Genomic DNA, 13,011 nt, shown 5'->3' on the forward strand with positions numbered 1-13,011 from the left:
GTTAAGGTTCACTTTCCCTGAGCCCTTTACCTTGGTCAGTTTTTTAGCCATTGACAAGATTAAAGTAAAAATCTGAGAACTTAAAAAAAAAAAATAGTTCAGTATTGGGATGCCTGGGTAGCTCAGCCATTGACTTTGTTTTTGGAGTATGTTTCTAAGTCCAAGATATGCACATGTGCATCTGCATGATGTGAGCCGCTGAATTCTTCTCCTTCTACCACTCCTCACATATGTATTTTCTTTCCCACAGAAAAAAAAGAAACAAAAAAATGAAACTTTTTTTGAATAAATGTCATCAATGTGCCTTCATTGGCAGTAATCATGCTTACCTAAAAACTCCTTAGTGTTCGCTTTCCATTTTAAAGCCGGATAACTTCTGAATACGATATTTTAAAACTATGCATACTAAATGAAATTTCAGAACAAAGGAAAATATTACTTTCTTTTTAAAAGTTCAGGTCATGTGCCAGCGGTTGGGCATGCCTGCCAGGCGCGATCATGAGACCCGGGATCGAATCCACATCAGGCTCCTTGCATTGAGCCTGCTTCTCCCTCCGCCTGTGTCTCTGCCTCTCTCTCTCTCTCTGTGACTATCATAAATAAATAAAAATTTAAAAAAAATAAAAAAAAAAATAAAAGTTCAGTACTGGGCAGCCCCTGTGGCGCAGCGGTTTAGCGCCTCCTGCAGCCCAGGGCGTGATCCTGGAGACCCGGGATCGAGTCCCACATCAGGCTTTCTGTGTGGTGCCTGCTCTTCCCTCTGCCTATGTCTCTGCCTCTCTCTCTCTCTCTGTCTCTATGAATAAATAAAATAAAATCTTTAAAATGAATACATAAATTAATTAAAAAAAAAAAGTTCAGTACTGGGGCAGCCCGGGTGGCTCAGTGGTTTAGCGCTGCCTTTGGCCCAGGGTGTGATCCTGGAGACCCGGGATCGAGTCCCACATTGGGCTCCCTGCGTGGAGCAGCTTGCTTCTCCCTCTGCCTGTGTCTCTGCCTCTCTCTCTCTCTCTCTCTGTCTCTCATGAATAAATAAATAAAAACTTAAAAAAAAAATAGTTCAGTATTGGGATGCCTGGGTAGCTCAGCTGTTGGGCATCTGCCTTCAGCTCAGGTTGTGATCCTGGAGTTTCAGGATTGAATCCCACATCGGGCTCCCTGCATGAAGCCTGCTTCTCCCTCTGCCTTTGTCTCTGCCTCTCACGAGTAAATAAAAATCTTAAATAAAAAAATAAAAAATAAAAATTCAGTATTTTAGAGATTTTTCTTTGATATGGATTTACATTTTTAAGCTATAATTATAGTGCTCATTCTATTTTGTATCCTTTTTTCCTCATTTCATTCTGTAAGTTTTTCCATATTGCCATAGTATGTTGCTTTTATTTATTTAAAAATTTGAAAATTATTTTTATTTTTAAAATTTTAAAATTTCAAAGTATATTGCTTCTGAAATCTACTTGATAGTCTTTGAGTATCCATTAAATAGATACTGTGAAGTGGGTATTCCATAGTCTTTTTAACCACTTCATATTATGTTATATTTAGGTTTATCTTGTCAGCAAATTTTTATTTGGTTACTTCTATGTGCCAGATATTGTTTTCTTTTTTTTTTTTTTTAATTTTTATTTATTTATGATAGTCACAGAGAGAGAGAGAGAGAGAGAGAGGTAGAGACATAGGCAGAGGGAGAAGGAGGCTCCATGCACCGGGAGCCCGACGTGGGATTCGATCCCGGGTCTCCAGGATCGCGCCCTGGGCCAAAGGCAGGCGCCAAACTGCTGCGCCACCCAGGGATCCCCAGATATTGTTTAGGCACTGGTCCTGCAGCATTAAATAAGATAGGCAAGGTTCCTACTCTCAAGAAATAGCGTTTTTTTTTTTTTTTTTAATCTATTGTGAAAGTTAGAATATCCTTTGAAATCACCTTGAAAATACAACATTGCCTAAGTGTCCTAGGTAACATTTACATTTATCCCTTAAGTATTTGTGACAAGGATGAGAGCAGAGTAGTCTTCCAACATTTTTATCTGAAGACAGTGTATATGAGCCAAGAAGTCCTGGTCTATCCTAATAGCAATCTATATGTTAGATCACTCCTGTAACTCTTAAAGGAAGTCTAGAGCCCATTACCTGGCTGCTGGGTCTATTTGGAAGAGTAGTTTTCAGTGGCCTTGAGCAAAGATAAGAAATGGGGGAAAGCATCAAAGTGGTCCTTATCAGTTAATTGTAATGGAATTATAGTTGTCATTTATATGTTTTCTTACAGATTGTCAGTTAAACAAGTAAGAAATTTGAGATCAGAATGTATGGAACATCAAAACCAAATAAAGAAGTAAGTGACTTTTAAATTAGAGCTGAAAGTTGCCTTAGTTCAACTCTTGCATTTTACCAGTAAGGAAATTGAGAGTCCCATAAAATTAGAACATAATTCTGATTCCTAGTCCAATTCTTCCAATACATTTATTGCTGAGGTAGAATTTTATTTTTGTTTTTAATTAGGATAGTTTTTAATTGGTGGGTTTATAGATCAGTTAGCTCTTTTGGTGGTAAATTATCAGACAATTTAAAAAAAATAACTAATGAAATCATTTAATTTTTGACTAGAGTGGAATCCTCTGATGACGAAAGTAATATACAAGAGAAAATCCAGAAGGTAACTTTTTAAGGAACAAATTTAATCTTTCTTACTTTTGTGATGTGCAGTTGGCTTACTTATTTGGACTTTTATTCTCTCTTTTTGTCATTTCTTTTTGTAAATTTTTTTTTAACTCAGTAAGTAATATATAAGGGTGCCTCTAAAAAACATGAATATAATGGAAAAAATTAACTTAAAATTTATTAAGACTAAAAAATACGAAAGCAGGTTTAAATTAATGATAGAAAGTTCAGTTTGTAACTAATAGTATTTATGTAAATAAAGTATGTTAACTGAAGGGAGATGGTAAGCATGGAAGAAAAATGAGAAGTCAGCATTGAGGCTGGCTTGGCAGTTAGGAAGAATCTGGCAGACATAATCTGAGGTTTTCAGAGGTTGGATTTGATGTGAGATTGGAGTGTTTTCTTAGGCCTTTGTGTTTAGATGAAATCTTTCTCAAGCTCTTTGTTCTGATTTCATGATCACTGAGCTGCTTCGCATGTTAACTTGGCGTCCCCAGCAGTTTGTCCCTGGAAAAAGTCAGTGCTCTCCTCAGGGCATAATTATTCATCCATCAGTGAATTTTTATTAATCACCTGCCATGTGCTAGGCTTTTTTCTTGATAGTAGAGCTACAGCAGTGAAGGAAAGAGGCAAAGTCATTTCCTTCATGGATCTTCCAACTTTGTGAATATGAATGGATATTCCTATTACTGAACACAGTATCTTTGATTGTAATTTAATTTAGTTTAATTTAATTTTTTTTGATTGTAATTTTAATAGGTTGATGTGAAACCTGTTAAAAGTTTTCACATTGATCCCTCCTGAGTTTGGTTAAGGTTCACTTTCCCTGAGCCCTTTACCTTTGGTCAGTTTTTTAGCCATTGACAAGATTAAAGTAAAAATCTGAGAACTTAAAAAAAAGAAAAAGAAAAAGAAAAAGAAAAAAAATATCTGAGAACAAGATCCTGGATCTTTGTCCACCAAGGAAATGCCATCCTGTGAAATCTCTAGATTGCCAATGAGTCCTCTTTGGGGACAACTTTACCTTGTACCATGGGAAGACATAAGCACAAACATGGGTATAATTATTGTATTTTCCTGCCTGCCTCCCACTTTTATAAATTCTTTGAAGGCATAATATATGTACAAAAAGTGATAAAGTCACAAGTGTGTAGCCTGACAAAATTTCACAAAGTGAGTATACCCATGTAACCAGCATACAGTATAAGGAACAGAACATTACCCCAGAAGCTTCAAGTCCCCTTTCATTTAAAACCATTTTCCCCCAAGAGTAAATACTCACTTCTTACATTAAAGATTAGTTTGCCTCTTCTTGAACTTTATATACAGGGGAGTATATAGAATACATTCCTTTGTGTTTGTCTTTGATGACTCATGCTGTTTTATACATGCTGTTGTGTGTAGGTTGTAGTGTGTTCATTCACAATGTTATGTAGTGTTTTGTTTTATGAATATAGCACAACATACTTTTTTTTTTACTCTCAGTAGACCTTTGGGTTAATTGCAGTTTTTGACTATTAAAATAGAAATGCTATGAACATTCTTTAAAAATTTTTTTTATTATCTTAATTGAAATATAGTTGGCACATAGTGTTATGTAAGTTTCAGGTATACAGTGTAGTGTTTGGACAATTCTCTTGTTTATGCTATGCTCACCACAAGTGTAGCTACCACCTATAAACATTCTTACATCTGCATTTTACCGAACATAGATGGATTAGTATATGCCTAAGATTCTTTGCTTTTAAAGAAGCATGGTTTTTCATATTTTAATCTTTTGAAAGAAACTTAAATGGCTCTTAAAATTGATGTGTTTTTTTTTCCCCTTCCTGAAAATCTTTTATTGTTACTCCCTGAATAGTTTCTGTTTTCTTTGTTTTTAAAGATTTTATTTATTTATTTGAGAGAGCATGAGCAGAGTAGAGGAGCAGAGGGAGAGGGAGAAGCAGACTCTTCTCTGAGCAGGGTGCCCAGTGTGGGGCTTGATCCCAGGACCCTGGGACCATGAACTGAACCGAAGACAGACACTTAACTGAGCTACCCTGGTGCCCCATTTTCCTGAAAAGTTTCATTTAGATTCATGGCATGTTCTGAAATGCTAACAATAGATTTTTTTTTTTTAATTCATTTTTATAAAATCTGAGCTGGCTGGGAGCATCAGGGAACAGCAACAGCTCAGGGAGGGATGGTATTATCTGCTGGTCCTAGCTTCCCCACATCAGGGAGTAGGTGGTTTCATGGCAATAGTTGCAACTCCTCTTAGCTCCTAATGGATGCTCATGGCTCAAGCAAGGGAGGGGGTGGACACAGGAAATGCTAATTCCATCTTGGTAGAATGAAGTTTCTTGGATTTGTTTTGAAAATTATGGTGGGCTAAATTAAATTCTCCTGAGAAATTCTTTTTATTTTTTTTAACCTCCTGAGAAATTTTTTAGTTTTATTTATTTTAGTTTTTGAAATTCTTTAGTTTTAAAACCCCTTTGGAAGTAATATTAGTGCTTTTAGGCAGTTAATTAATTTTCTCACCAGAAATTATTACAAGAATACTTCATTTGTTCCTGACAGTGAGGATATATTTGTGTTTTACATTTCTTTGATATACATACAAATTACATATAGACTTTGTCTCTGTTTTCAAAGGTCCGGTCTTTGTGGGCTTCAGTGAATGAAACACTAATATATTTGGAAAAAGAAAAAGAAGTTGTTAATGCAGTCCTTAGTCTTGTTAACCAATATACTTTAGATGGAACTAATGTTGCTATCAACATTCCAAGGCTCTTACTTGACAAAATTGAGAAACAGAGGTGTCAGGTAAGCATCTGATATTAAGTAAACTGTTGAAAGAACTCTCTTCGTGAATTATTATATATTATAATAATAATAATAATGCCTATTTAATATACAGTTAATGTGTATGTGATATATAAATAATGTATATTCTTTTTCTTACAATGTCTTCAGAATTTATCTTTGTGAATAAATCTAGTAAAACATTCTTTTGTTAACCATGTATATATTCACATATGTTAGCTTTTATTAATTGTTCATTCCTTTTGTGTGCTGCATACATCATGCAGTGTAGAGAAATGGAGGAGGTTACTTAGTAGAAAGATAATATGGTACTAGTTCTTTATAAATTCTGAAGGAGAGCAGCAGTGATCTAGTTGGCTGAATGTCTTTTTAAAATGTCTGTATCCTATGGTTTCTCTTTCATTTTAATGCTGTTAAGTATTTTAGTCTTTTCTTTCCTTAGCTTTTGTGACCTCAGTGTCTTTACTCTAGTTTTTTAGACTGCTATTGTCAGTTTTTTTTTTTTAAACATTTATTTTATTTATTTATTTATTTATGATAGTCACAGAGAGAGAGAGAGAGGCAGAGACATGGCAGAGGGAGAAGCAGGCTCCATGCACCGGGAGCCTGATGTGGGATTCGATCCCGGGTCTCCAGGATCGCGCCCTGGGCCAAAGGCAGGCGCCAAACCGCTGCGCCACCCAGGGATCCCCTATTGTCAGTTTTTTATACTGGCTCCTTTCTCTCGAATTTTTAAAAAGATTTTATTTATTTATTTGACGAAGAGAGAGAGAGAGAGCACACAAGCAGGGGAGCAGCAGGCAGAGAGAGGGAGAAGCCTGCTCCCTAGAGGCAGGCTCCTTGCTGAGTAGAGAGCCTGAATTGGAGTTCGATTCCAGGGTCCTGGGATCATGACCTGAGCTGAAGGCAGACCATTGACCCACTGAGCCATCCAGGCACATCATTTTTCTCTAAATTTCAAATGAAAGTATTTTCCATGGTTCCTTTAATGACTACTTTCCCACATTACAGTCATCTTTATTTACTTAATTCTATATTTTCATCAGTAATCCTATACATAGGATTGGTATTTCCAGTCTCTCTCCTTCAACCCAGACTCCATCAAATTATTTCCAGTTGCTTATATGGCATTTTCATCTGGATAGCTAACTTTTTTTTTTTTCGTGAACTAATCTATGAAGTATCTCCTATATGCCAGGCATTAATTACAATATAGGGGAATACAAAGGTAAAATAGTGTTGTGACACTGAAGAGCTTTCACTGTAATAGGTAAACCTACCATGCACTTCAAATTCCTAGTACAGAAATATCAAGAGTCTGCAAATTCAGATTCCTACAGAGGCTAGGTAGGTAATATTTGCTAATTGTGTGTAACAAAAGGGGTAGGTAGTGATGAGGTCTTTGGAGAAATAGTAATTTTTATATGAAATCTAAGATTTTTAGTTGATTGGCAACTAATTCTTTTTTTTTTTTTTTTTTTAAGATTTTATTTATTCATAGAGACAGAGAGAGGGGCAGAGACACAGGCAGAGGGAGAAGCAGGCTCCATACAGGAAGCCTGATGTGGGACTCGATCCTGGGTCTCCAGGATCACACCCCAGGTTGCAGGCGGTGCTAAACTCCTGTGCCACCGGGGCTGCCCGATTGGCAACTAATTCAAATGATTTTAAAGTACTTGAATTGTGCAGGTCAAATCAACGTGTCTAAGTTTGGATTCATCAGTTTGCAACTTCTTTAAAACATGAATTCAGGATCTTTCACTAAACCTGCTCTTTCTCCTCAGTCTTTATTTTGCTTCTCATTTATTTGCTTTCCTTTTATTCTAGTTTGCAATTTTTTTGCATAACATAAAAATGTAGCACAGCCTGATAATTCTTTCACAGTAGTTTTCTTTGGACCAAAATTATTTACTTGATTTCATTTTTGGGTAGACTTTTGGCTTTTTATTTTATTTTATTTTATTTTTTATTTTTATTTTTTTAAGATTTTAATTATTCATGAGAGACACAGAGAGAGAGAGGCAGAGACACAGGCAGAGGGAGAAGCAGGCTCCATGCATGGAGCCTGATATGGGACTTGATCCTGGGTCTCCAGGATCAGGCCCTGGGCTGAAGGCGGTGCTAAACCGCTGAGCCACCCGGGCTGCCCAACTTTTGGCTTTTTCACTCTTCTTTAAGGTAACTTTTTATATAATAGTAAAAAAAAAAACACCTATTTATGTAATAGTTTATCTTAACCACTTTTTTTCCCCTTTGAATCCTTAGTTGCACATAGGAAGTGTTTATGAGGCTGGAGAATTGAACCTCTTAACAGTTATTCGGTTATTAAATGAAGCCTTAAAAGTAGTGAAATATGAACGTTGTCAGGCTGACCCAGCAAAACTGAAAATAGACCTTCATTTCCTTGAAAAAGAGACCAAACTTCAGAGAGAAAGATTATCAGATCTGAAGCATATAAGGTACTGTAAAAAGATCTTTTGTTACATTATTGGGGAGGAGTAGGGTGGTTTTGATAATTTCTCAGCACAGCTCATATATTTGATAACTCTTTAGCTTTAGCAAACAAATGTGAACATTTCATTAGAACTCAAAAACTTTGTCATTGACTCCCAGAGAGACACATGAAGAAACTACAATTAATGTAGTTTTCTTTTTTGACTAGAATAAATTATTTACGATGAGTGATAATTCTTTGGGAAATAATTTTAACTTTTCTCAAGCTTTTATGGAATCTACTTAATAAAACTAAGCCTTATTTGTTATTTATTTAGTTTTTAAAATATTTTATTTATTTTGGAGAGAGAGCACACACAGCATGAGCAAAGGGAGGGGCAGAGGGAGCAGCAGATGCTCCACTGAGCAGGGAGCCTGATGTGGGGCTTGATCCCAGGATCCCAGAATCCCTGGGATCATGACCTTAGCCAAAGGCAGATGTCTGACTGACTGAGCCAACCAGGCACCCCAACCTTATTTGTTATTTGATGGAGTAACTGGAAGCTATGGGCTGCCTTTAGGAGTGGACAGAGTAGGAGTAGAATTTGGACTCTAGTTTAGAACTAGGAAAAAGTAATAGTTTAAAGATAAATGGAATAATAGATGCATGACTGCATTCTGGTCCTAAAAGGAAAAAAGTACTTTAGGTTCTGAATGTTCATTCACTGTGAGAGTTTATTTGGTATATATGTGCTATATTGGTTGAACTTCCAGTTACATTTTTTTCCTTTTCTCTACAAACTGTTGTATTCTTAAGTTTTACTCAGTACTCATTTTATATATTCATATTTTGAGTGAAGTTCTTTTTTTTTATGCTATCATAGGTGTAAAATAAAAGAAGATCTCACCAATATAAAACATTCTGTTGTTGAAAAACAAGGAGAATGGTTTAAAAAGTGGAAAGAATTTCTTAGTCTGTCTCCTTTCAGTCTAATTAAAGGTTGCACTCCAGTAAGTAATGTTGACTTGCCTTTTGAAGAGTAGTTTAATATAAGGCAGTCTTTTGATTTATCATGTTATGAATGATCTAGGAATGCTATGCATGTGTAAGTTGTCATCTTTGCATCTGAGTCTAAAGTTTAAATGTTTTGGTTTCTGTAAGTTTTCTAAATACATATAGAGTATTCATCAGGCTGCTTTGTATTTATAGTTAATATTTTTAGATTCAGAGGATTGTATTAAGAAAATGAGAAATTTCTTTTGCTGTTAGGTAGTATGTTTGAGACACAGTTGGAGGACAGAGTAGTCCCCTTGTTCTAGTATTGTAATCCTTGGTTTAAAATAGTTATAGGATAATTTATATGCTTGGTAATTCTATCTTCATGGGGTAGGGAATCATCCATTCATAGATTAACTTAGTAGTGTTATTGTGGTAAAGAAGTAAATGTGTATATTTCAAAATGATAAATTCTGTGTTTTAAGGCTGTGGATCTTTTACCACCAATGTCTCCTCTTTCATTTGATCCCGCCTCAGAAGAAGTGTATGCAAGGAGTATTCTTTTGCAGTATCCTGCTTCACTTCCAGGTTGGTTATTTATTTTTCTCTCTCTTTTTTTTTTTTTTTTAAGATTTTATTTATTTATTCATGAGAGACACAGAGAGAGGCAGAGACACAGGCAGAGGGCGAAGCAGGCTCCTCGCAGGGAGCCCGATGTGGGACTCAATCCCAGGACTCCAGGATCATGCCCTGGGCCGAAGGCAGACGCTCAACTGCTGAGCCACCCAGGCTGCCCTATTTTTCTCTCTTAAACTTTCTCTCATCAGTATTTCTCCCTATGATAGCAGTTTCTTTACATTTCTTGTTTTTTTTCCCCCATTTTTTACTGTGATGAAATTGCACATAGCATTTTAGTCATCGAAGTGTACAACTCATTAGCATTTGGTAAATTCACAAAATTGTGCATTCGTCACTGCTTTTCAGCTCTAGAATATTTTTATTATCTCAAAAGGAAATCCTAGGGTGGCTCAGTTGATTAAGCATTTGACTTTTATTTTTGGCTTAGGTTATGATATCTGGGTCCTGCATCTGTGTCCAGCCTTGGACTCCACACTCAGCACAGAGTTAGTTTGTTCTTCTCCTTCCCCTTTTGCCCCCCTCCCCCACACTCTCTTGCTGGATATTTCATATAAATGGAGTCTTATGAGACTTTTTTTTTTTTTAATATGAGGGTTTTTGTGTCTGGTTTCTTTCACTTGCAGAATTTTTCACTTTGCATAATATTTTCAAGGTTCATCCAAGTTGTAGCATGTACTTCATTACTTTTTATGATTACATTCTATTGTATGCCTAAACCATATTTTGTTTATCCATTCATCCACTGAGGGACATTTGGGTTGTTTCCACCATTTCACTATTAAGAGTAATGCTGCTATAAACATTTGTTTACAAGTTTTTGTACAGAAGTCCACAACTGTTTAACATGAAAGTACAGTACAATAATTACCTGAATACCACCTGTTTTAACATTAACATCTACATTGCTTTATATGTGTATGCATGTATTTTTGCTAAACCAAGTTAGTACTAGACATAGTAACATGTCATTCTTTCAGCATGCATTCCCATAAAAATACTTTTACTATATAACTACCATAGTAATGTCACATCTAAAAAATTAATAATACTATAATATCTCATTCAGTTTCCTTAACTACTATGCCACTATCACACCTGAAAAATTAATTTCTCTACGATATCTGATAATCCATCTAGTATTCAGTTTCCTTAGTTGCAGTATTCGTGTATAAGAAATTGTTATTAATTTCAGTAAATGTTAGATAAGAGGAGGAATAAATGCGTTAAAAAACACCTATGAATTATGTAGTGAGACTGGAGCAGGTGATAGATGTAGGCCACAGTGGAGTTCATGGCTGCCAACAGTCATGGCAGTCATTAGCACAGGACTTAGGAAGAAAAGGGTGAACACAACGGGAATGAATGATTGATTTGGGAGTCAGGTGTACATGGGGAAGACACTAGTTAGGAAAGGTCATAGATTAGAGAGCAAGGCTCATTATAGGCACTAGCAAACGAGTAGACACAGAAAAGACTGCATGGTTTGATGAATGACAGAGAGCTTCAGATAGAGCATTATTTAGGATGATAGAATGACTCTTAGGGCTCTTGGCATATTTGATTGGCATATGTTTTCACTTCAACTTGGAAAGGGTCGTTGGCATCTAGAAAGACTTAGTTTAGGCCCTGTGAAACCTTGAAATCTGTCTGCATGTCCGTTCGGTGATTTCTATCTGCCTTGAAAATGAGGACATATTTGTAAGTAGGAAGTTCACATTTTAGAAGTGTTTGATAGGTTCTTTGAGGTAATGCTCTCCTTCATATGTTGTAGAATTTGTACTCTTTGAGATTCCTTTTTTTCCCCTAAAGAGGTAGAGCCTTGATGCTAGCTGGGGAATGTTAACATTATTTTATGCTTTTTTGTAGTAAAACAACTTTTTTTCCTCCCTACACTTTATATATTGCATCTTACTTGAAGAAATTTTCTTTTAAATTGTTTTCTTTTTTTTCTCTTACATTTTATCTGTTTATTCGTGAGACACACACACACACACAGGCACAGACACAGGCAGAGGGAGAAGCAGGCTCCATACAAGGAGCCTGATGTGGAACTTGATCTCAGGTCGTCAGGATCATGTCCTGGGCTGAAGGTGGCACTAAACTGCTGAGCCATCCAGACTGCCCTCTTTTAAATTGTTTTTTAAAAAATATTGCAGCATATTGAAAAGTACAGGGAATAGTAATATAAATAACCTCTTCATTAAACACTCTTGTCAAGGCTTTGCAATAATTTAGATTTTTAAAAAATATTTATTAGAGAAAGAGGGAGCATGTGCAGAGTAAGGGGCAGAGGGAGAGACTCAGGCTGACTCTGGGCTGAATGTGGAAACTGTCATGGGGCTCAATCTTAGGACGCTGAGATCCTGACCTGAGCCGAAGTCAGATGCTTAATTGACTGAGCCTACCCAGGTGTCCCACAATATTTAGATATATATTTTTTAAGTATATATGTCATTAATCCTTGGGGATCTACCTTTCCTTGACTCCATTCTTTCTGCAATTGCAAATGTAACCACTATTCTGAATCTTGTTTCAGCTAGTATATGTTTATAAAAATAATTCTAGGGACGCTTGGGTGGCTCAGAGGTTGAGTGTCTGCCTTCGGCTCAGGTTGTGGTCCTAGGATCTGGGATCAAGTCCCGCATCAGACTCCCTGAGAGGAGTCCGCTTCTTTCTCTCTCTCAGGCTGTGTCTCTCATGAATAAGTAAATAAATCTTAAAAAAAAAAATTCTAGTACATGTGTATGGATCTAACTGTGTATAAGAGTGTTCTGGCATACGAATAGATTTCTCTTCTTATACTTCAAAATGTCCTGTATAAATGTTTATATTTTGAACTAGGATCTAAGGAGGGTTCATTCATTGCATTTGGTTGTTTTGTCTTCTTACTTTTATTCTAGAATAATGCCTCTGTCCCCCTTTCTATTATTTTATTTTTTAAAGATTTTATTTATTTATTCATGAGAGGCACAGAGAAAGAGGCAGAGACACAGGCAGAGGGAGAAGCAGGCTCCCCATAGGGAGACCGATATGGGACTCAATCCCTGGACTTATCATGCCCCAAGCAGAAGGCAGATGCTCAACTGCTGAGCCACCCAGGTGTTCCCCCTTTTTAAATGACATTGTTAGAAATTGTTTTTAACAGTCATTGTGTGTTTAGATTTACCAACACATTTACAGATTTTCTTTTTTTTTATTTTAATTTTTATTTATTTATGATAGTCACAGAGAGAGAGAGAGAGAGAGAGGCAGAGACACAGGCAGAGGTAGAAGCAGGCTCCATGCACCGGGAGCCTGACGTGGGATTCGATTCCGGGTCTCCAGGATCATGCCCTGGGCCAAAGGCAGGCGCCAAACCGCTGCGCCACACAGGGATCCCCCATTTACAGATTTTCTTGTCAAGATTACTACTTTTATTCTCCTTTTCAGAAGTATATTCTTTAATTCTTTTTGTCATGGACACTGGATAGTAA

General features: G+C 36.4%; 1 protein-coding gene across 1 annotated transcript in view; it reads left to right on the forward strand.

Moving 5' to 3' along the window:
- The window catches only part of HAUS6 (HAUS augmin like complex subunit 6), a 50,390-nt gene that overhangs the window by 10,672 nt on the left and 26,707 nt on the right, over window positions 1-13,011 (forward strand). Inside the window, exons 6-11 of the mRNA XM_041762471.1 lie at window positions 2,267-2,332; window positions 2,605-2,653; window positions 5,299-5,469; window positions 7,735-7,928; window positions 8,787-8,913; window positions 9,385-9,487. Coding sequence (XP_041618405.1) covers window positions 2,267-2,332; window positions 2,605-2,653; window positions 5,299-5,469; window positions 7,735-7,928; window positions 8,787-8,913; window positions 9,385-9,487 — 710 coding nt within the window. The remainder of the gene's footprint in view (window positions 1-2,266; window positions 2,333-2,604; window positions 2,654-5,298; window positions 5,470-7,734; window positions 7,929-8,786; window positions 8,914-9,384; window positions 9,488-13,011) is intronic.

This window comes from Vulpes lagopus, chromosome 7 (assembly GCF_018345385.1).
Source record: "Vulpes lagopus strain Blue_001 chromosome 7, ASM1834538v1, whole genome shotgun sequence".
Taxonomy (NCBI): Eukaryota; Metazoa; Chordata; class Mammalia; order Carnivora; family Canidae; genus Vulpes; species Vulpes lagopus.